This window comes from Dermacentor andersoni, chromosome 2 (assembly GCF_023375885.2).
Source record: "Dermacentor andersoni chromosome 2, qqDerAnde1_hic_scaffold, whole genome shotgun sequence".
In the NCBI taxonomy this organism is placed as follows: domain Eukaryota; kingdom Metazoa; phylum Arthropoda; class Arachnida; order Ixodida; family Ixodidae; genus Dermacentor; species Dermacentor andersoni.
Genome location: NC_092815.1, coordinates 183,315,741 through 183,340,552, shown reverse-complemented (window position 1 = coordinate 183,340,552; position 24,812 = coordinate 183,315,741). Strand labels below are relative to the sequence as shown.

The window sequence follows — 24,812 nt, the reverse complement described above, 5'->3', positions numbered from 1 at the left end:
GTCTCCACTCTATAAGGAGTGACGGGCGAGGAGGACATTGGGGCACCCTAGCAGCCACCAAAAAAGAACACCCCTCCTCCCTCGCCTGACCCCCCTGCCTCGCGCGCCACAGGAGAGGGCACACATCTGGGCAACGTTCCTTGCTTGCGCACGCGGGATTGAACCGCGTTTACCGGCTCACTCTCACACGCTTTCACTCATACGGAACCTCATGGCAACGGCGATGGCAGAAATGCGCGTGGAGTGTCCATATATTTGGCTATTGCAATAATAACGCGAAGAGAGTGGCACATTCCCACATAGAGTGTGGTGTGAAGATATCGCATTATTGAATTCTTCAATAAAATTGGTTAAACTGCTTGTTGTATGTGCAGGCATGTGTGTGTGCTCCACTGCATCATATTTTGCTTTGTATTATCAGTGGGCTACTTTTGATGAATTGTAGCCAGAACATTTACATCAATGGGAGTTGGTTTGGCACTTCAGACAATAGGAAGTGGAGGTGCCTCTTCTTGCACTTCCGTCATTTTCTCGTTTACCAAAGCTTCGTTGCCAACAAACAGGGCAAATTTGTTATTTCGGAATGTTCATTTGTCAGCTCAGCTTGACTTAGCAATTTTTGGCTTTAGCATCACTTCAGAATATTCAAAGGTCTGAATGCCATTGGAAGTAATCTCTCGAGAACACAAAATGAGACATCAGTACTTTCATACAGCTGCTCTCTGAGTTGATGCAGAGGTTTTAGATGTTGCACTTCATTGCACACTGCTAACCAAGTGGTCTTTTGTTCAACCTACAGGCAATCAGACCCGGGTAGTGAATGTGATCACGACGTCGCAGCCTGGCGTAGTTCGAACTCTGAGCCGAACGGTGACCCCTGGTACATCAGGTTTGAGCCAACGCCCAAGTCCCACAGGGCTGCGACCCACACTGGGCTCAGGCGCAAAGCCTAACGTGATTGTCGTGCACAAGGCCCAGGTGTGGCCTCAAGCTCAGCCTGGAATGGCATCGTCATCATCTCATCTCAGCCGGTCTACGGTGTGTTATGTCGCCTTTTGTTAGAAGCCTTTTATTGTGGCATCTATTTCAGATTTTGCTCTGACATGCGTAAATGTGTGTGCGCAGCTGGGCTGTGATAAAGTAACGATTCTATGCACTTGCCATCCCTTGTTGAGCTTCGTCAGTGATCAGAGCGGCACTCCACTCACGTTATCAGATGCATCAGCCGGCTGTAAACAGAGGAGGATAACAGTGGCATAGAATTGAGAGGAAGGAATTGCTATAATGTGCCAGCGCTGCTTGATTTTTCTGGCTTAGCACAGGCCTGTGTGAAAAACGGCACTGTGATATGTTCACCCATGGGGGCAAGCCCCCCATGGGTGAACACTGAAGCACCTTAACCTGACTGATGCACCTTTACCTGCCTGATGCACCTTCACCTGGCAAGCGAAGCTTTAAAGGAGACACGCAGTCAAGACCTTATAAGTAGGCTTTCTAAATGTACAAGTTTAAGCAATTCCCAATATGACAATAGCACAAGTCAAAATACAGAGCTGCATCACGTGATATCCACACGTGATGAGTGCATGCAGGTCCCTTCATGTTTACAAGCTCGTAAAGGCACTGATTTTGCCATGTAGCTACACTTCACAACACAAAAAAGGGCTGTTGGTACTACTTTGGCAAGTGTTGTTGCATATTCCTGGTGCTATGGCTGTGATTGCCTCAAGTTCTTTGTGCTGAACCAGCACATGCTACTCATCTGACGTGGCAAAGTTGCATAATACACATGCAGCTGGTGACTGCACCAAATGGCCAATTCCTTGCTAAATTCCACTTGCAAAGTTACAATAATGTAAGAATGGGGAAGGAGCAAGGCATTACCAATTTTTCGTCTGGTGAAAAGCTAAAACACAGGAAGCCAAATCTGGTAGACCAACACACATCTTTCTGCTGAAGTGAACAAAGGTTACAACAGTTTAGCCCAACACATATCTTACTCTGGTAGAAAGTGCAGGTACCCAACAGGCCTAGTTGCTGATGTCGTTCAAACTGGAATAATGCATTATCTGTGCCATTTGGACCCTAGAGAACTCTGTTCTTCTCATTTTCTCACGAACACACCTAACTGCCTAGCAGATTCTGTTTGACCCATTATTGGGCAGGCAGACATAGCTTGCCCCCGTAGCCTGCGGATGCTGCCATCTTGGCTGATGGTCATATGGCCCTGCTCTCTTGTTGGAGAGCTCATCCTCCCTTATGAAGAGTGCAGTGCAGTGTGCCTTTGCTTACGTCTTGTCCTTTTGACTGGCAAATGGGTTAGACGTAGGGGCCCTCGAGTCGCATTTGGTTTCGTTAGGCTAGCCTCGTTAACCAAGCCTTTCCTGCCATTGTGTGGCATAGTTGTCTTCTGAGGAGCCCACGCTCCTGAGCTGTAGTGACTACCACATGAGTGCATTTACCATGTGTATTGTACTATTCTGAAAATAGCATCTTCATCTTATTTTTTTATATTTTAATGCAAAAGCATGATATGCCCCATTACACGAATATCTGTTGGCGTTGGCATGACTGAAAGGTAATACCAAAAATGGCCGATAGCGCAGAGAGTAAAAACACAAAAAATGCTCTGATTTACATCAAATTTCTCAGGGAGGTTCCTGTAAAGAAAGTAAATTAATGGCTTTGAAAGGAAAATTTGGTAAATTGCAGTCTGGGTGGGAATCAAAGCTCGGCCTCCGAGGTGCGAGATGAGCACGCTTCCCTGACGCCAAGGCAGCTCCACGGTTCTGGCTGACTGAAGGTGTGCCTAGTGTGTGCGTCATTGGGCACGTGACGGCGCAGCCGATGAGGTCCACGTCATGAGTGTATAACATGAGCGCGTTCAGGGCATTCGGAGGTCTACGAACAGTAGAATGCTTTCCCATTCCCATACGTAACAGTCTTAAGCGTCTCTACTAATTTCTTTTTTTTCATCACACGGTTTGTGATACAGCATACTATGGTTAAAGAAATGCCTACCTGCAGCCCTCCTTTGTGAAGAAGCTACGTAAGTTGCACGGGGAGCTTACCGTCCATTATTAACTTATCGCCAGCTTATTGTCCATAAGTTCATAGTCTGGGCTGATCTGTCCATATCCCGGCACCTCTAAGCACTTTCCCTCTTGTGGCTTTTGACCCTGTACACAGCCACAGCAGATGGTGAGCATCCGCAGATGCATACACGGGGCAGAGCACCTTTGGTACTTCACAGGGTCTTCATGCTGGGTTCCAGGCCCACATTAGGGAAGGTTAGGCCCGCCCAGCTAGACCCGCCCCAGTTCGAAGATGGGGTTCATTGACACCTATGCCTAGGTTGTGTGGGGTGTCCTTGGTGTGTAGATTTGGGTCGTGCCAACTAGGATATGTTGCCTGCTGCAAGATCACCTCCACTTCCCAAGGATAGAGCTTGGCAAATAGCTCTCAACATGTACAGGCTAGAGGTGATGTGCAGGGAGGTACTTCAACTTCACCTGGAACAAATGTAGCAAGATTTCTAGGAAGAGTAATGTAACAGTCCAAATTGGTTCAGTGTTTTCTCTTACTGTACTTGTAATGATTTAAAAGGCCTCAGCAGCAATACCTTTAAGGCCGCCATTTTTGCTCAGATGTATTCTCAGCATGTGAAAGAAGTGAGAGGAAAAGAAATTACGAAAGTTAACATACATAAACCGAATCCATCGGTCGCAGAAACTTCAAAATACAAGCAAAATTGAGTTAGCATTGGCCCGAAGTTTCGCGGCCCTGGATATCACATTTCACTTTCCACTGATATAAAACTGCGGTGCCCAATAGCAGCAGGGCATTGATGTCACATGGCGGAAATTGGTGTGCCATGCTTGCCAAGCCTGCTCTGCTTGTTGACGACATTTCTATGGTAGCTTCCGCGAGGCGTAAGCTGGCGCACCGTGTGTTTGGCATGTTGATAGTGTTGTTTCCATGGTTAGAAACCTTCCAACGTGGCTTTCATGATAGTGGTGCTGTAGTTAAAATTGCTGTAAAATGCGGTGTCGCAGCTTTTCTGCAGCACTCTCAGTAAGTGCAAACATGAATTGCATATTACATTTTTAAACATTGATCACAGTGCCGCAGACTGACGTCACCTCCGTTGCGCAAAGTGCACAAGATCACTGTGTCGCGGCAATGCTATCGGTGCCACCCAGCAAGCTTTTTCGGTTGTGTTGCGGGCCCTTTTAAAGCTCACAGTTCTTCTTTTCTTCTTTCGGGAGTCATTGTGCAATGTCTGAATACTATTGGCTTTTTTTTGCAGGACTCTGTTACATATCTTCAAAGGCAAGACCGACCCAAGACCAGTGTTGGGGCGTGCGGCACTGTGACAGTTGTCAAGACATCAGTTCCTGTTCCCCAGCCCTGCATCGCACCTGTTGTGAGGGTGTCCAGAGAGACTGCTGTGAAAACTGTGCCACGTCTGTCCATGCCCGTGAGAAAGGTGACAGGCGTTTCTGTTTCTTTTTTTTTTTTTACTTGGCATAAAACATCTTCAATTCAAAAGTGAAAGTCCAGAATACCACTGTGAAACTGAATTGTATGATTGCATGGCTGTGCAAGGCAACCAGAACTGTTGCAGCACAGTAACACAAGTGGTTCAAATGTGTTGTTACATGAGGAAATAACAAAAAAAAAGCAAAGCAATGCTTAGTGTGACAAAGGGCCAAGGAAGAGAACGCACACAAAAACCAACCTTCAATGGCTGTCCATTTGATAAGTTCACAAACCATGTATGGCACGATTTCACTACACAGTGTACGTCCAAAACCCTAGAAGTGGGGTGTGCGAATACCGCCTAGTAAATGTCGAGCCAGCTATCGAATATAATCAAGGAAGAAAGCCTAATATCGAATAGAATATTGATTACCAGGAAATTATTGCAAAATTTAATGCTTACAAATCTTGCGCAAGAACAGACAGTGCCGCACACGCTCGGAAGTCTCCTATCATTGCATAACAAAAATGTAACAATTAAGCTGAAAATAATTTGGATACATAGAAATCAAGATATACAGTACGGTCTGCTCTTACTAAAGAAAACTCTAAATTAGTATGCCAACATTGATTGCACGTCAATTTTAGTACATGAAGGTATGGAAAATATTTTTTGATTAATAGAATGTCTGTTGAATAGAAGCGAATGCTTTTCTCCCTCTGTCACTATGTTCTACTGAATACCAATGAAGTTCTCATTTTAATATTGGACCTGTGTTTTATGACAATCTCTTATTGCATGAAGGTATTGCTTTTCAGTTTTCCTTCAAGATACAGAAGGGCTTTCCCATAATTGTGGTATGTGGGTTATCGTAAGGCCAATCTGTGCAACAGCCTAAATAAAGCGCAGACTGCACAGTACCGTATTTACTCGCATAATAGTTTCGCATAATTTCCTTTTTCAGTAAATCCGGCTCAAAGTTTGAGGTGCGCCTATTGCACGGGGCAAAATGTACGAAATTTTTTAAACTCGCATTCTCGCACTTTAAGTTTGAACATATGTCAGGAATATGGCTACTCTCACATAATTTACCAATAAAACCAGTATAAAAGGAAAACTAAAAGCTAGCTACTTACCTTTTAATGAACAGGAGAGAGACGTCGACTGCACACACATGTAAAATTTAGTAAGACATGTCATAGAAGCTCCTCTCCTTCCCCTATTCGGAGTCCCAGTCGTAGAGAACATACTCATCACCGCCAAGTGGAAACTCATCTTCTTTGTCCGAACTCCGCAACATGTAGTCTTCGCTCGCATCCAGTGCGTTGGAGATCCCGGTCTTCTTGAAACTTTTCCTGATGACGTCATCGGAGATCTCTCACCAGGCTCCCACGATCCATCCGCACAACATTTCCATAGGCGGCCTCTTAATTTTGCCACTTGGAGTTAGTTGACGCTGTCCTCCAGCCATCCAGTTAGTGTACAGCCTTCGACCGTTGTTCTTAAAAGGCTTATTTAAGGACACGTCCAAAGGCTGCAGTACCGAAGTGAGGCCTCCCGGAATCATGGGAATATCCGTGCACAGCTGTAACAGCTTCTCTCGTACACGTTCTACAAGGTGCCTGCGAAAACTGTCCAAAACGAGCATGGCCGGATGCAACAGGCCATCTGGCCACCGGCCCCAGAAGGTCTTGACCCAGTCCACCATCAACTCCGCAGACATCCAACCTTTCTCCTGGACCCTGACGTAGATGTCTCGAGGGAAATTCCCCTTTGGGAGCATCTTCCTCTTAAAAATAGCATAAGGCGGTAGTTTGCGCCCATCCGCAGTTACTGCTAACATCACAGTGCACCTTTCTTTTTCCGCACCAGACGTTCTAATAAGCATACTTCGTGCACCTTTCTCCTCTGCAGTAATATTTCTCGGCATGTCGAAACAGAGGGGGGTCTGATCTGCATTCCCAGTCTGGGACAAAATGAAGCTCTTTTGCTGCTGGAGCTGTATAACAAAACGGTGAAACTCCAGTACCTTGTCCTCATATGCTGAGGGCAAGCGCTGGCACAACGTTGTGCGCCTTCTCAGGGTAAGTAGATGGCGTCGCATGAAGCGCGTCGTCCATCCGGAGCTTGCCTTGAAATCGTTCGCTTCGATGCCCTGCGCTCGGGCAATTCTGCACGCCTCAGTCTGCACTATGTCGAGAGACACTGCACAACTGTCCTGTTGAAGGCCCCGTATGTGTAGAACGAGTTGCTCCTCCACTTGCGGATACTTTCCAGACTTTGCACCGCGGAAGGCCCGTCGCGACTTCTTGGTGGCCTGAAATTTTCCTTGCTGACCTCGCCAGTAGCGAATGTTGGTTTCTCCGACACTGAAATGTCTGCTTGTAGCACGGTTCCCATGCTCGAGTGCATACTGTAAGCTCTCAGTTTGAATGCAGCTGTGTAGCTCCTGTACTTCCCCGTTGTGGAACACGCGACCACACGAACCGCACGCCTCTTGCAAAATGGCGAGATGTGGCATTTTTTTCTTTTCTTTGCCTGTGTGGAGCATTGATGGCGATGGCACTGTCGCTTGTGTCGAGTCGCCCGGCCTCCAAGAGTCGCCCAGCTTTCCGAGTTGCCTCGGTGAAGGTAGCGAAAAGCTTACATCTGCGTGGTGGTTTGGAGGGGAGGGTATTATGGATAGTTGATCGAAGTACTAGTTTTCGCTCATTTATGTGTTTTTTTTTTCCTCTTTTTTGTGTTTACGGTTGCGTTAGGTCGTCGTGCTCGCTGGCTTCGCGGCGGTTCGGGGAGGGGGGTATCAGTAGTTAACGATGGTTAACAGAAGAACTGGTTTTCACGATGTTGTATGTGCCATGGGTCCTCAGCAGCTGCGATGGGAGCAACACTAATGAGGACTAGTAGTCAGTTCAACAAATATGATAATAAGCTTGGGTTGTAGAATGTGTGTACATGTTCTTTCCTTTTTTTTTTTTCACCTGAGATGGAGAGGGAGGAGGTCATCGGCTTGCAACCATGTAAATACGGTACTGATGACAGTGCCAAGTTCGGGGTGCGCCTATTATGCGCAGAAACAAAAAAATCTGATTTTCCACGACCAAACTGGTAGTGTGCCTATTATGCGAGTGCGCCTATTATGCGAGTAAATACGGTATGTGATTCGATCACTAATGCACAAATGGTAAAGGTCTGCAAACAGTGGTTTTTGGGACGGAATCGAATACGAATCGAGTAGTGTCACACAGGAATTTATTCAATATTGAATACTATTTTGAATAGTTTTCGAATAATGAATATTTGTTATCACAATTAATATAATACTGGGATGTTTACATCCCAGTATTCTTAAAGTTAGCAAGTTTGTGTTATTACATAGTAACGTTATGAAACATTGTTTACTAAAAGCACAAATGGAGCATTAGGAGCAAACAAGTGGTTGCTTCACATGCACAGGGCCCTTCAGAGAGTGTGAATTGTTGCTGTACAGCCTGTGAAGTATGGCTACCTAAGTGACCTAGCCTGCTCCACTATGCCGCAGTTGAGGCGCAAGTTAGAATCGGTTGGCGCAGGACTGGGGTAATTGGAGAGCGCAGTGGACATAAAGAAGGCTGATGATGGTGATGATAATGGTGTTTTCAAATATTTGAAGCGTATTCGAAAAACATTTGCATTTACAGACAGTGACTATTCGATTCTTCATTCGAAGTTTCAAATATTTGTACGCCTCTAGCAGATAGCCATCGTTAGTGCTGTGCGAGTCGACCGCAGTCGGTACCGACGGTAAAGAGCAGGCAACCTTTTCATTGCTAGGTTTGGCGTGATTTGCCACTTATTTCAAAATCAGGAGAGTTGCGGCAAATTCGCATGACGGCAACACCCGCTCCCCCCTCTGATTCATTTGGTAGTATTTGCCTGATTCTAATACACCCCTGAATAAATGCACGCTCACTTTCTATGTGTCCAAAGTAGAAAACTAATGTAGAACTGACATTAAAGCTTCTAAAAAACAGAAATATAATGCACACCTGAGTTTTTCACAAGAAATATAGGCGAGGGTCTAATATGTTTTGCACACTGGCATCCAGTTTTTTTAAAGTCAGCTTCGCTGCAATTCAATTGTTATATGTGGCAAAGTATGTGAACACCGCGAATGCTGCTTTTGGTTCAGTTTTCTTGAGGCGGTTGGGTGAAGGTGCGCTTTAGAATCGGGTAAATATCGTAATCAGACATTGTGAGCTACCATTATTGCTTGAAAATTTTACAGCAGGCCGAAAATATGTTTTCGACTGGGAAATGATGTTTGGTTATCACATTTACTGTTTTCTAAGCTATGCCGAGACAGATGCTGCCAGTAAAGGGGTTGCTTTTGGGGTCACTATGGGGATCAGGCATGTGCGTGCTAGCTGGTCAAGTTCGAATTACTTTTGCGAAAGCCAATTTTAGGATGGAAATAATGAAAGTTTGGGCTCATAGAAATGCATGTTTGCCAGCAGGGACCTTCAGTCGGAATTGAATTAAACGATAAATCTATTTAACTGGAGTCAAATTGATAGAAGTCTACTGCTTTATGCTGTGATTCATTGTTTGGTTGTTGGATTATTGTTTGATCATGACATGGGGTTGTCTGTGTTATAAAACTGCTGTTGTGTTAGTTGGTCTATGTGCTTTAAAGAGACCTATTAACCAACTATATATGATTGACTACATCGTCGGCTATTTCATACCATTGCTAGGCGCCCTTTGGTCATCATGTGTCCTTGTGCTGAAAAACTTCATACATCATCATCACCATCAACTAGGTATCTACAGTAGAACCTCATTGATACTTTCCCATTGCGTATGTTTTCCCTGCGTTAACATTTGCAATCGAGAACAGAAAAAATGACCGAATAGAGTTACACTCAATTTTTACCAGTTCATACGTTCCCGGAAAACAAGATTTTTTGGCACCTAGTGTTCAGTACGTCGCCAAACTGTGATCGTAGATATGTTTTCCGGCCGCTAGATGCCATGTAAACAAAAAATGTGCGAAGCTCACGCGATCCAGAACAGTACATAGCTGCTCACCGTGGCAGCTTCACCGCAACACTCGCCCGCCCGTTTCGCACGAAGACGCCAGCGCTCCCAGTTTCTCATTTCAGTACCAGGAAATCTTCTCCGGGCTCGTCGCACACATCATTCACTGCTATCACCGCCAATTGTATTGTGATAAGCATCTTCGCTTATCCGTTTCACAGCATGTGGTGCCGTCAGAAGCGTAGCACACGCTTTTAACTTCTTAAGGGTCAATGAGATAAATATACAGTGCCGCGAACAAGTCCAAAATGGTTGATGCCATATATTTACAGCGCTGTCTGTACGTTTAAAAAGTGCACCAATTTCCTCATCTTTTTTCTTTTTTGGCATGTGCTGCCACTATGCGGGAATACGGGGAATTTTTTTCTCGTGCCTCCCTCTCTCGGTTTTGGTTGCATGGTCTGTTTTAGAGCTAGTACTGTATTTACATGATTGTAAGTTGACTCGAATGTAAGTTGACCCCCCCCCCCCCCCCCATATTACGTGATAGGGAAAAAAAAAAAAAAAAACGAGCATACTTGAGGGCGCATTCCATAACGAAAATTTATCAGTAGCTGGCATGGTCACTGGACTACTCGTCTTCACTTGTGCCATCATCCTCACTAGTGCTGCCATCGTCATCGCTGCTACGGTGCCACAGCGCGTCGTCATCCAGCGAAATTCCACATTTGGCGAACAACCGCACTACGACATCTTGTGGAACAGCAGCCCATGCTGAATGTACCCAACCACACGCAGCCGTCAGGGAGGCTCTTTCGACAGGTCCGGTTGGCGTAAGTTCGCGGTCTTCTGCCACCAGCCACTCTTACTCACGGCGTTGCAGGTCCTTAAAAGGCAAAGATCCGGGCTTGTTTCATGACTGTTGCACTTCACTGGCAGGGACCGATCGCGCATTTCAGTGATGTATCCCGTAAGTTTGGTCTACAGCTCCAGAAAGCGTCCTGACTTCTGCCCCTGCAATGCCTCACGGAGGCATTGGCCCCTGCAAGTGCCGCCATTCTGAGGGTGCCGCCGCGAATGGCACAGCGGCACTTCCATTGACTATCGACACCCCCCATTAGTGTTGTGTGCGCTGTAAAACTCTAAAAGATGTTGAAAAACCCTTCCAAAAAGCAAACAAACGCATCGCATAGCGAAAACTACGGGTAGGGCCATAGAGCAAACATAAAATTGCAACTACGTTGTAGCACCCCTGATATCTCGTTGGTCTCGCTTTTTTTGGCGGTGCCATGTTTTGGTTTCGATTGTAAGTCGACCCCCCCACTTCAGAATTTCAAAATAAAAAGAATAGGTCGACTTACAATTGTGTAAATATGGTATGCTTGCTCCGGCGCGTCTATATACTACTACCTCTCACGCATTGGTGTGCGCGCGGGTGGGTGGTGGTTAGTTTGAGTTCTGTTCCACATGCGGTTTCAACTTCTTGCACTCGCAAAACTGATGGCTATCTCGTTACTAATTGCTCAAAGGGTGAACGCCTGTTACTTGCTCATTTATTGCTCACAGTGGTCACATATGAAGGATGCCGCCGTGCGTGCGTTTCCTTTTTTTTTTTTTTTTGAAACTCGCGAAAACTAATCGTCTCTGGTTGGCGATAAGATGAAGATCAGTGGAAGTTTGTCACACGTTTTGCTTTTTTGACGGGCACACAACCGCACAGTTTTCTTGAGTGCGCTCACCTGCGCAATTCGATTACGCCATGGACGTAAATATTAGGGTAAGAGCAAGAACATGTGAGACTTATGAAATATTCCTGTGCAATTTTTCTAAGCCTTGAACAATGCATACAACAATGCATGAAATTTTTAATTCTTATAAGTTCATTTACTTTCTTTATTGTTGTTATTCATTAATAAACAGTACATATATACCAACGCAAAATATTTTTTTCTCACTTTACGGTCACCCTAGAAAAATTAAGGTAAATTTTTTTTCGAAACAGGTCCCTCTGAAGAATCTAAATTTGCAATAAAAAAAATCAACCTTGAGTGGTCACATATGGCGAAAAATATCTACCCTGAAAGGGTTAATAGGCGATAACCAAAACGGGCCACTGTTCCCTGCTGCACTTTGCGATCGTGTGCGTTTTCCGGCCACTAGATCCCATGTGAACAAGAAAAGGCTCTATGCGCACGCAGTTGAGAACGATATATAGCCGCCCGTCTCACGTGGAAGTGACGGCGCGCACAGTTTCTTATTCTGGTGCTAGCAAATCACCGCCTGGGTCGTCGCATGCCGCACTCACAGCTATCGACGCCAAACCTATTGCAGTAAGTATCTTCACCTTCACAGCGCTTGGTGCGTAGGCCCATTGGTACTGTACTGCATGCTTTTAGTAGGCGATAATCCAAAGGCGCCACCATTCCCTGCTGCAGGCGGCATGATGTGGGCATCACGTTTCACTTCGGCGGCACTCGGCATCACCCACCAGCCCAATTTCGGTTCGGTTTCCTGTCACCCTCTTAAAACACCACGCAAGAAAACAACAAAACGCATCTCAGGTCGTTGCAGCACCACCAGCTCGACGCAGGTCGGCGTCTCGGGCCGCAACAATCCGTGCGACGCTTCGTATCACATAGATGTCAACAATAGTTGAGTCTGTAAAATTTGTTTAGTAGCTTCGGATTGTACATTTTACCGGTTAGTACGTTTTCACTCGTGATTTTTTCGAGAATGTATGACTGAGATTCTACTGTATTATGCAGGTATAATGTTGTGATTCATGGTTTGGTTGTTGGATTATTGTTTTATCATTACATGAGGCCTTGTGTGATGTCCCTTAAGACGCGTTGAAACAATGCACCAAATAGATGATTCAGTCCATGGATGAAACGGCATGGCTTAATGTTGCTGAATCGTGCAGCAAACAGCTGAAGGACAGCTGAAGGTACAACTTCTGCTCGTAATTATTTGGTGCCAGTGGACCACGTCATGCTCAGAGTCTGTATCACTGATTTAGTTCATTGTGTTAGTTCACCTTTGTTGATTTGCTAAGTAGTCCAAGAATGAGTGGAATGTGTCAGTGTTAAACTTTCTGTCATTTAAAATGCCTGCTTTATCATTTCCTGTTTCAGCCACCTGAGCAGTCCTTAGATGCTAACAGCAGCAGCAGCAGTGGCGGCTCTGCTTCCGGAAGCAGCGGGGGCAGTGGGGGCAACAACAGTAGCCTTCTGGCTGAGCTGATGCAGGCCGCAGGCATCCTTCAAGACGAGGGCGACAGTGGGCGGCCACCCCCACTTCTGGTAGTTGGTGAAGATGCTGTGCCACCAGCCGAGGTCGAAGTGGCCATTGACACTGTGCCCTTGGACGACAATGCTGTGATACTAGACGATGGCCACCTGTGTGAGTTGATATCTCCAGCAAAGTTTCTTTCTGCTTAACCTCATCAGCTCTGATCGCTCCCTACTTTACGCTTGCAATTACTAATACAGAATTCTAGTGGTCTACAGTGGAACCCCGTTCATACGTTTTTCACCGGACCGGGGAAAATAAACGTAACAGCCGGGAAAACGCAACAGTGAGGAAAGCTCCGAAAATGAATTAAAAAAGTGCAGCTTCAACTATAGACAAGTTATTTCCACAGAGTGCACTTAGGACTTAAAAAAGTCTAGAATGGTGGCTTGCCGTTTCTTTCGCTCGCTAGAAATCGCCACACGTTTCTCAATACCCTGGAAGGCCGCATTGCTGTCAGCGTCGCTGTGAGGTGCAACGTACCTGCGGAGGAGGTCCAGAGCCGCGACGGCTTCTCCAAAGCTAGGATTTGGCAACTCCCCGGCATCATGCGGCTCGTGCTCCTTGTCGTCACCGCGCCACGGCAATGGCAACGGACGAACGAATATCCGCGGGAAATTTTGCCCTCTTTGGCGTAATCATGCTAACGTGCTAACGATTGTTTAGTATTACTGCGGAGCGCGCGCGTCCGAGCAGCCCGGTTGCACGCAGCGCGGCGTGGGAGAAACGTAAACAAGAGAGGAGAGCAGGCCCGATAGGCGGAGCAACGCCACGAGCAACGCCAACTTCCAGTTTCACTTTAGCTTCACAAAGAGTGACGTCAGGGCCTCTCCTGAGTTTCCTTCCTCCGTGAGTCGACCCGTCCAACAACCATGCGGTGACCGTAATCACAGTGATGATAGCAAGACCATTTTTCACGAATGGCCACTTAGTGGCGGCCTCATGCGGCCTCTTGAACTGGCGTGCGGCTTCTTACAGCCAGTTCCATAGCCAAGCCCGGCCAAGCCCAGCCAAAATTCGTCAAAAGCCAAAATGGCGGTTGGAGCGCGTTGTCTACTTTAGCCCAGGCGGGTTCGGGGTGCTAAGTTGCGACGTATCATGCGGGAACGTTTTCACAGCTACAACGTAACAGCGGGGTTCCTTATACATTGGATCCTATGGAAGCTATGCCGGGACCGGATGAAAACGACGTAGCAGCCGGGAAAACGCAGCAGTGAGGAACGTAACAGCGGGGTTCTACTGTATTTTGTTGTTAGACAAACAAATGTACTCATAACAAGTTATTTCATGTTTGCCGTGGGGCTGCAACGCCGCTTTACATACTGCAGCACATTGATTTAAGCTTCTTGGTACAGATTCACAGTATGCTAACAACACGAGACACAGGACAAGAAAGTAGATGACGCCCATGCCTGTTAGAATGCTGTAATGCTATGTACGAAAGTGACTGCAGCTTCTAAAAAATTTGTGGTGTTGGCTTTTACACCATTAGAAATATTCAGAGAGGACGTTTACACATAGTTACAGCACATGCTCCACGATGGACTAACTAAGCTAGCACTAAAATTGAAGTTCACAACAAAAATTTCATTTCACGTTCACTAATCGCATTTGAGGCTTCCTTCAGGAGCAGACTTTTCGGGTTGGTGCATGCTGCTGTGTTTGGGGCAAGACTATGGCTAGGAGCAGGCACCACTTATGCACGATTACGAGCAATTACATGCATCATTTCTTCAGAAGGGTCTCACTGCATTAACATGACGACTTTATTGCAGCCGAAATATGAAGACTGCATATGCGATGAGGGTAGCTATATCGGCTTGCTGATAAGTTATCTTATTTGTTGTAGCGCAGTCAGAACAACATGGACATAGAAGGCACATGAGACGGCACACAGTGCAGAATAGCCAGCTTCAGTGTCTGCTTCTTTGTATGGTTGTGGCTAACAAAAACTCAAGTCTTTCGGATCCACTTTTCTTCACCAACTTTATCTAAAATATGGCCTGCAAGAGCCAAAATTCCATCAAAGCCTTGTAGAAGGGTGTTTTTCATCATGAGTTACACAGGCTTGTGCCCTTTTTGCTTGTTGTTGCAGTGGTGGACAGCGAGGAAGTGAACTTAGTGGAGACCACCCCAGGTGTAGTTGTGGAGGAGTCCCCATGCCTGCTTCAGGACCATGTGGTCTGCCACGAAGTGGAACTGGTCGCCCAGCCTGGACTACAGCTTGAGGTGCGAACACAAGCAGCACCCTTGCTTGCAACATTCCTTAAGTGGGAAGTTAAATAGCTGGCACATGCAATGACCTAGATATCCATTCTTACCGGGAGCACAGAGTGTGCTCGGAACAAATACACTTGAACCTCGCTATAACGAAATAATGGATATAACGAAGTAAAGTGAAATTGCCCATGAAATTCTCAGAGAGATCTATGTATTTAAAACCTCGTTTTGACGGAATGAAATTCTCCTGCCAATGGATATAATGAACCAGGTTCGTCTCTGAGGCCAAAAAAGTACCCGACCGTTGCTCGCTGACTACATCACTTTTTCAGTAGGGTACGGCGCTCATTCGGCCCGGCAGTTCGAAACTTTCATACCCCCATGTCGAATACGCATTCGAGCAACACTAGTCTTTCTCACTGCCGCACGTATCTGCGCACCTGTACACAAGCAACGGCTCACTATTGCACTTCTACACCGACCCCTCTCTAGCGCTTGCCAGGCAGGGCAAGCCATGCCATGCCACACTGCGTGGCTACATGTGGCGGTGTGAAAGGTTAGTGCATTCACTTCTACTGCGCAACGTGCTGTGCAGGCAGGCACGGCTGAGCATGGCCTCCGAGATCTCCCCGGCATGACCTTGGGGATCATGCCCAGGCCGTGCATTCACTTCTCCCTCTCCCTGCGGTGCACCACGCAGGCTGGCAGCTGGGCATGCCCTCCGAGGTTGCACTGGCCCTGGTGCAATTTCGCAGGCCATGAGCCGAAGTTTGCTTGCCTCCTCGATCCCACAGCGCTGTTGTGTGCCATGTGCTGCTCGATTGCGACGAGCCAAGTGGCAAGCGGTTGCGAAAGACCATCACAATAGAACAGAAGGCAGCTATCTAAAGGCTGTTGCGTCGGTTGCTAAGTCACGTGTTGTACATACCAAAGATTCTTTGGTTCCTTTGTTCAAGTTTCATCGCATGTGTGGCCGTGTAGCGGTTCTGCGGACGGCAGAGTCGTCTTGTTATTTCCACATTTACAGCTGTGCACCCCATTGGGCATATATTGCTGTTAGTGACAATACTGGATGTAATGAAGTAACAAAGTAATTTCGGCTCTCCCTTCAGCTTTGTTATAACAAGGCTCAAGTGTATTTGCTGTGTGCGAAAGAGGGAAACGGAGACCTGCAGTGAATGGAAGACGGAAAAGTCAGCGAGGAGGAGAGCACAGTCTCTTGCCTGTTACATTCTAAATGGGCCAAGAAATGCGTGGGGACTGTCACAGATACAAGTGCAAATGAGCTGGCTACGCTAACCCCAACTTATCTCCTGCTTCCGCTTTGGGGGTGATGTTGCCGCAACTGTTGTATATGTGTTTGTTTATTAGCTGTTACAGGCAGGAATTTTCTTGGGTGGCAAAGAATGAGAGAGAAAGCAAAAGGGGGACTAGACAGCTTTAATATATAACAGCTGTACACCTTTTGGAGACCCAATGAAATAGAATTGTCACCACTGTAAATGCATGAGCCGCAAATGGCATTTGGGGATATTTTACATGCTAATCCAGCCACATTAGAATTGGGTCACATGTTTTCAGCATTTCGGGTGCTTGCATGTGTCACAGGACGAACTGTCATAGTGGTTAGTGAAAGTCTGGGCCACCATCCTGTTTGTAGTTGTTGACGAGCCATTCCAGAAAGGAAGAATATCAAATGCAGGGGGCTTCTTTTTTTGTTGTTATAAATTCTGATGCATGGTATATTTGGGTGCACACTGTTTCCTAGTTTCAACTCATTAAAACTGGTTGCACCTGGAGTTTGGGAATGCATTAGAATCGGATGAGTACTGTCAAGGGAAGTAGAGGTGTTGGGGCATTCTTTCTGCCTCTTCTTTGATTCTACTTGCTGGATAATTTGATCGATTTGGTCAGTTTCTTCAGGGTCGAGTTAACAGAAGTCAACCGTATTAGTAATACTCAGAATTCGTACTGACAGTGAAGGGCAAAATTTCATTTATTGTTTTCATATTTGAACTTTATTGTATGATGGCTTTTTGGCAGCAGCGGTACTGCATGGGCAACACTCTCTTCCAGTTCCAGGACCGTACTCTAACAGTCTCCATTCCTGTGTATCCAAATCCTGAAAATTGGGTCGACCTTGGCTCTTCCGCCAGCCCTGAACTCGTTTACTATAGACAGCTGCGGGCTGTTGCAGCAGACACTGCCATCTTCTCCAGGACAACAACTTCTTTGCAATGCATGCACTCTCACTGCTGGACTGGTCCTGTGTGGAAGCAGAGTTCTTTCTTGGTCGATTAAATTCTGGGGTTTTACATGCCGAAACTGCTATGTGGCACACTGTAGCGGGGGACTCCAGAGTCATTTTAAGTGGCTAGAGTTCTTTAACGGGCACCAGAATTTAAGTACACGTGCATTTTTGCATTTCGCCCCCATTGAAATGTGGCCGCAGCAGCCGAGGTCGAACTTACGATTTTGAGCTCACAGAGCAACGCCATAGCCACTGTGCTACCGCGGTGGGTTTTTTGTCGATGCAGGCATGATCGGGCATGACCAGCCTCCCGTCAGCTATTTTGAGTAAACCATGAATACAATGGAACACAGCTGATTCTAAACCCACTAAACACACTGACGTCAGCCTTGGTCGGCCCTGTGTGTATATTTACTACCAGAAATTGAAAACGAAGGGCTGCACTTGATGATGATGATGGTGCATCTCGACTAGGTAATGATGGTGGTAGCGAGGGTAGGGTAGCTTTCACATACATGTACATGTGCTACGTGTGCACATAGGTTCCCTAACCAGGTTAGGTGAGGTATGATCAGTGCCAGTGGTGTAGCCAGAGATATATTACAAGAGAGGTTCTCCGTTCTGTTCTATGGGAAGAGAGAGGAGGGGATTCACCAGAAAATTTTTTTTGGGGGGGGGAGTTTAAAACCCCTGAAACCTCACTATGCCTACGCCACTGATCAGTGCAATACTTAGTGAGGCCCTTTCCATATTTCACAGTATCTCCCTCAATGTTTAGCCATGTAAGGGCCATACCCTCCAAGAAACCCTCACATATGCCATCACTAATCATGGCCAGCAAGCGCTGCCATCAGGAAATCAGGAAATGATAGCTTGACTGAAGGAGGCGCAGTAAAGCACTGAAAGGAGGCTTGAGAGAGGAGCCTTGTTTGGCCACCTTTATCTTAATTGGCCACCTTTATCATGAATCACGCCGACACGCATGGGCATTGCAGCAGGTGAACCAGTGTTGTACCAATGCTGCGCATTTGCTATGATCATTCAGCCATGCTTAAGGAGGTTTGTTGAACCAGTAACATGACAGCATCGAAACAGTGCATATTTTGACGGTTGGGTCAGCTTTAGTCACAACAAAGGAATGCTCACTTTAAGAGTGGGCCATCGTAAGTGGCTAAGCTGTAGTTAGCACACCTGGCTTTCAACTACACACGCATACAGGGGCATGTGTTCGATTTTCAATGCATGTGGCAGGCAAAGTTTTGTTTTCCTTCATTACATGTCAAGGGTGAGGTTAAGAAGGTAGAGGAGGTGGTCTGACGAGAATGCAACAGCATGTTGACAGTAACAACGACTGCATAACAGACAGGACGGGTGGACAGACAGATAAAACCAGCAAACCCAGTTTTGAGCATTTAATTGCAGTTTCAGTAAAGCCACAAGCAACAACAAAAAAAAAGGTACATGGGTGCACACAAAGCACTTCGTGTGGAGTAAATACCAGACAAAATCCTCGACGACTGGCTTGAGAAGATGAGGACAAAAGGTAATCTATGGACTATATAAGTGATACCCGTGCCACATTGGTACAGAAAATGGCATTCAGTAGTTAAGGCCTTAAGTTCCAGTTGTCACATGTCCAAATTTAATTACATTTGACCCGATGATGTCGATGACAGCGTCTTCTGAAGTGAGCAATGTTAGGGTACGAACTAAAAAATTGATATGCATTTACAAGCTTAGACTGTCGTAATAAACAGTGAAATATAAAACTAAGCATACTATGCACGGTTAGCTTGAGTTTCTTGCTGTCTTTTAGAATCGACCATAGCAACTGTGGCCAATGTATGTCAAATCCGAAGCCCAGAAACAAAATGGCGCCTGCCGCAGCGAGACTGCGCAATGCCGACCTGAGGAAGTTTGTTTTATCACGTGGAATCCATAAGCACAAAGACTGCATGTGAACAGCCTGCGCACAATGAAAGACTACCGTGCAATAAATACAACCCATCCCCAAGTGACTTTCGTCTGCTGCACAGGTTGCTAACCTCTTGTGCAGCTTCGCTAGCTGCAACAATCCTTGTGTTCTCAAAGGCTGTTTAGTATAAATGAAAAGGTTTCTTCTCGTAAAAGTGCCGATTGTACTTCAAAATTATATATAAATGTTTTCTAACAGGCTTAAACGTTTCAAATACCTTACTTACACTGAGAAATGCATATTCTCGACACCGTGGCTTGCGAAGCTACGGCGTCGAGAGTACGAATTTTTCAGTCGTTTAGTTCTGGCGAATGCATTAAATAACGAATGGTATTAAGGCGAATGCCATTTGATTTGCTCGTGTGGCACCACTCAAATGACATTAAATGATAAGGCATTAGGAAGTTAATGTCATTTTCTGTGCCCATGTGGCACGGGTATGACCAGACCATGTAGAATGCTTTGTCTGTGTCCATGTGCCTCTTGTTTTTTATCCTGTGGCATTAGCACTACCTTTCATCGTGATATTATTCACAGCCGATGAAAATAATTTTGCGCATGATTTGATGCTCTTTCTATCAGTTAATTCTTTGCATTGTTGCCTCGCTGTTTGGTAGAGTGTCTTACGCCACCTGTCGTCTTCATTCCAGGTCGTTTCAACATCACCTGCGACAGAAAGTAATCGTGCTCAAACTTCCCAGAATGGTCAAATTGCAACCAAAGAACCAGCAAGCCATAAAGTTTTGCCAAGTGAGTGTTTACTAGCAAAAAGCTTGTTTTTCCTAGTGTCCCTGTAAAATGCTCCCAAGGGTTGCAGAGTTGTGCCTACCTTTTCCTTTCACCGCTCGCGCTGCTACTCGCCGAGTGCCATCACGTGGTCTAAAATGACATCAAATGTTCTGCCACTCTGCAGAGAAGCCAATCTCAGAGACACAACACCGACTTTTCGTTACTGTCAATGCCAACAGTGCCCCCATGCCACAATATCCGTAGTAACGATGAAGTCTGGCTGCTGGTTGTCCGTGCCAAAAGGTAATGAAATGTGAAATCCTTGAAAAGACAAAAGAAAAAGAGAAATTTGAGCAGCTGCACGATGGCCCACCACTCCAAGGGCCGCCATGCGCTCATTTTCTGGCCTTCTCGACATTGCCAGCCTTGCACGCATCTCTCCCATCACCCTTCGACCCTTCTGAATCATAACTCTATGCCATGCCACCCTTTGAAACATGGATTGACCACACCAGCTGCACTGCTCCCAGGTTGCTCTCTGGCCTCTCATTCTACGCAGTTAGTCCAACAGATTGAGTCACTTGTGCTCGTCTTTGTTGGTTGCATCGAAGTCATTCCTGGCCACATGTTTTCTCAGCCTCGTTTGACGTCGCCAAAATGGAAGATAGCTGATCCCCCCGCTGATCATCGGCAGTGCACTACATTGCCGGTGAAAAGAAAGCACACTACTATAGATTTGGAAATGAAGTGCTTCTAACCAATGAGGCGATCATTGTGAACATGCTTGCATCGGATAGCAACGGCGATGACGGCAGTGACAACGCAGTAGGGCAGGCTGCTTCAACGTTGTCCTCGCAGGAAGCCGTGCAGATAGTTCAGTCCCTTTGGAGCTTCGTTTTCGCGAGCACCTGGATGCTTTGGAAAAGGAGAAGCTTTGCACGAAGCAAGCAAAACTGGCAAACATGGGGTTTTCTCGTGCAAACCAGTGAGAAGTACGTGGAGAGATGCTTGCAGCTATCTTGCCCTAGCATTTCTTCTGGATTTCTCAAGCTGACAGGCTCCTGCGGCAACCTTCTCGCATTTTATGAAAGGCCCCTTTTGAGGCCACTAAAGCGATGCCTCGGCGGAGCTCGCATATTGCTTGCCGCCCCCGATCCCTCTTTGCAGTTGTTATAGCAGTGCCATTCTCGAACGCCAACAGCCACAGCTTGTTATACGTGACCAGAGCATGCAGGAAGCAGAATTAAACTGTTAAATGAGATAACACAATTAGCAGCCAGATGGAGGAAGGTGGGGGGGAGGGGCACTGGCTTCCCCACCATTACAGTTTTCTTAGTATAGCTCTGCCATCCCCAAATTTTGTTGTTGAATTCATATATCGCCAGCGTTTCTGAGATGCTTGTTGCATCACGGCAGGTATGATATCCTAACTGGATTCTTATGTGCTAGGCTTTTGCGTTTATGCTTTTATTACTCGCGTGAGCTACCGCTGTAAAGTGTAGATCCGTGCATGAAAAACCCGCAGTGGGCTGCTCTGAGCTCCTTCAGCTGACACTGTAGCGTTACCTTTGAGAAAATATTGTTGTCTAGATAATAAGCTCCTTGAATAAATTTTCGTGAACGAAGACGCCATAAAAAAAAAAAAGGAATTCGCAGTACCGGCCTAAAGGTGAAGCACCAATTGCGCTAGCAAATTGGTAGAAAGCTGTACGAAGTAAAGATAGTACCGTATAATGCAGAATATAGGTCGAGGCGGAATATAGGTCGACCCCCTTACATTGAAGCAAAGAAGTCAACATAAAAATTACAAGGCACAAAACTTCGTTTTATTTAGTGGTGCCGCCAGACTCGTCACCTGCTCATTCGTTTGAGCTGTCTGATCTCTCGTCGGAAGACGACTGCTTTTCACTGGCTGCGTCCCACAACATGTCATCCTCGGTGCCGTTTAAGGAGTTGCTAATGCAACACTTCTTGAATGCCCGCACCACCATATCGTCGGGCAGCGAGCGCCAAGCCTGTGACACCCATGTGGCCACAGTGGCGAGAGGCGGGCTGCGCAGCCGGCCGGTTGGAGTCGTCGGGTTGTCGCCGGCCATCCACTGATTATATTGTTCACGGACACGTTCTTTGAAGGGCTTGTTGAGCACGACGTCCAGTGGCTGAAGTGTTGACGTCATGCCTCCCAGAATGACGGCGAGTTCCGTCCTCCCGTCGCGGAGTGCCTGCTTCACACCTGCGGTCAAGTGCCCGCGAAAGGCATCCAAGACGAGCATGCTCGGACACCGCATGAGTGCACCAGGTCGCCGATTCCAGACGGTCTTAATCCAATTGAGCATGAGGGCCTCGTCCATATAGCCCTTTTCATTCACGCGAACGACATCCCGCGGGAAAGCCTCTTTCGGCAGCGTCTTCCTCTTGAATATTATGTATGGGGGCAGCTTTCTGCTGTCTGCAGTACACGCGAGCATCACCATGAAGTGCGAATGGTCGTTCCCCGTAGAAAGAAGCTTGACTTCATTTGCGCCGTTTTCGAACACTGTGGTGGGCAACAACATGTCGAACCACACCGGCGTTTCATCAGCGTTGCCGATCTGTCCTAACATGTAGCCATGCTGCTGCCGGAGACGGATAACATAGCGCTGGAATTCGACCAGCTTGTCCTCGTATGCCTCTGGCAGCTTCTGGCAGATTGATGTGCGCCGTCAAAGTGCGAATCCCTTGCGTCGCATGAAGCGACGAACCCAATAAATGGAGCCCTTGAATTGTTCCATGGGCAGTCCGGATTCTCGGGCGATCTCAATAGCTTTGATGCGAATGAGTTCTGCTGTCACTGGCAAAGATCTGGCACGATGCTCGCGGACAAAATCCGCCACGCTGTCTTCGAGCTCCGGGGGCACCGCGCCATAGAATAAAGAACCGCGCGGAGCCCTCGAGTTGGGCCACAGAACACCTATGGTTGGGCCGCGTCGGTCACCAAGGAGGCGATAACGATGCGGATGCCAAAAGGTCTGCGCTCCTACATGTTGCCAGACGACTATTCATGTTGTGCCAAGGGCCGGTATATAAGTCGAGGGGCGAACTTTTAGAAATATTTTTTGGAAAAAACCTCGACCTATATTCCGCACTATACGGTAGTTTTATCGGCCGCATAAACTATTAAACATTTGCTTACTAACTAAATTAACAATGATAGAATGTGTAAGCATGACTTAACGAGGACGTAGAAAGAAACAGACACACAGAGACAGCGCACCCTTTGTGTGTCTGCTTCTTTCTACGTCCTTGTTCAGTCATGCTTACACATTCTATCATGGATTCAAGCTAACTAGCCAGCAAACATGTTTTAACTAAATTAACCGACGTGGTGTCATTTGTGCACAGGTAAACATGAACACATCTCGCTCGATGAGTGCAGAAACTCACCGTCAAAATTCTGGAGGGAAGAATCGTGGCAGCAGCAAGCGAATTGACCTTCATGTATCTCTCGCTTCAATGCGAACGAAACGGTGCAAGCACAGCGCATACGAAGCTACCGGCACTATGCGCATTTTGCAAACATTGCAGATCGCTTTGAAGAGGAGGCCCATGCGGGCGCGCACTTTGGCATATCGCAGATCGCTTTCGAGACACACGAGCGCCAGCGACAGGTGTGAGTCTGTGCCCTGACGTCAAGCAAGCGGTGCTCACAGCGCCCCTGTAGGTCGTTCTCGGTGCTAATAAGAATGCAATTTTCATGCCACTTGAATATCATTATAAGTGGGTTCGACTGTATTCCGTGACGTGACATCTCGTGACATACTCGCATATGCCATGACATGCGTCACATGGCATGAATGACAAGAAATGTAATGAGATCACATGTGACATGATAAGAATGACATTGCATGCTTGACATGAAATGCAGATATGACATGGCAAATGAGATGATAATGACATGACGTGCAAGACATGAATTACATGCGTGCATGGCATCATATGCATGATATGAACATGAATTATATTTATCACATGCATGCATGACAAAACAATGATAGACATGCATGACCGCAAGCACATACTTTGTGGCCCAGACTAGCAATGCACGTCATGATTAAATCCAGTTAACGGTGATTTAGTTGAAGAAACAGTATCATGAGGGTGTAAGAGGGTATATAGACAGACTCAATGTGCCTAAAGTAGGCAACAAATGCAGCGTGGCAGCTGCGTTTCTAGACTACTACTAGATGGTGTTCCAAGTTCGGCTCCTGTGCGTGTGATGAGTGGTTTTACCTGATAGCATTAGAACAAGACGGCAGATGTACGTGTAACTCTGCTTCCTTTGGGAGCATATACAGGGACACTATTCTTGCCAAGTTTCTCTTTTTTCATTCATTGTCGTTATCATGTGAAATTTTTGCCTTTGTTATGCACATCAAATCCTTGCAATAATCAATGCAGGGGTCACCGAATGTGCTTTTTAATTGTTTTGGGAGCACTGCATATAAGGTAACTGGTGCTGTGATGCACACTGAAGTGGAAATTAATGCAAGCTATGGCTTATTAATGACAGGTGATCGCAAGTGATTTTTGTTGACTGCGGACCTTGTAGCTTCTCTCAAGAAGTCATTTTATTGCTGGCCAAAAAAGAAGTTAGTCAGGTAGCACTTCAAATTTGCAAATTTAATCACATCCAGAACATGATGGCAGCTAAGGAAGAGTACACAAAACATTTCTGCACAGTTCAGCCTCATTAATGTTTCTGCTACTTTACAACTGCCTTTTGTGCCTTGGTACAGGAAGGAACAAGGGCTATTCTGCTCTGTTTATAACCATCAGTAAAGAAGGTCTTGAGCAAAATAACAAGG

The 24,812-nt window shown here is 46.4% G+C and overlaps 1 protein-coding gene across 3 annotated transcripts in view; it reads left to right on the top strand.

Moving 5' to 3' along the window:
- The window catches only part of LOC126540348 (uncharacterized), a 120,754-nt gene that overhangs the window by 69,951 nt on the left and 25,991 nt on the right, over nt 1–24,812 (top strand). For all 3 annotated transcript variants that reach the window (XM_055075987.1, XM_055075988.1, XM_055075986.1), the window contains exons 11-15: nt 800–1,038; nt 4,310–4,489; nt 12,637–12,904; nt 14,889–15,022; nt 19,890–19,989. In XM_055075987.1, the coding sequence (XP_054931962.1) occupies nt 800–1,038; nt 4,310–4,489; nt 12,637–12,904; nt 14,889–15,022; nt 19,890–19,989 (921 nt within the window). The remainder of the gene's footprint in view (nt 1–799; nt 1,039–4,309; nt 4,490–12,636; nt 12,905–14,888; nt 15,023–19,889; nt 19,990–24,812) is intronic.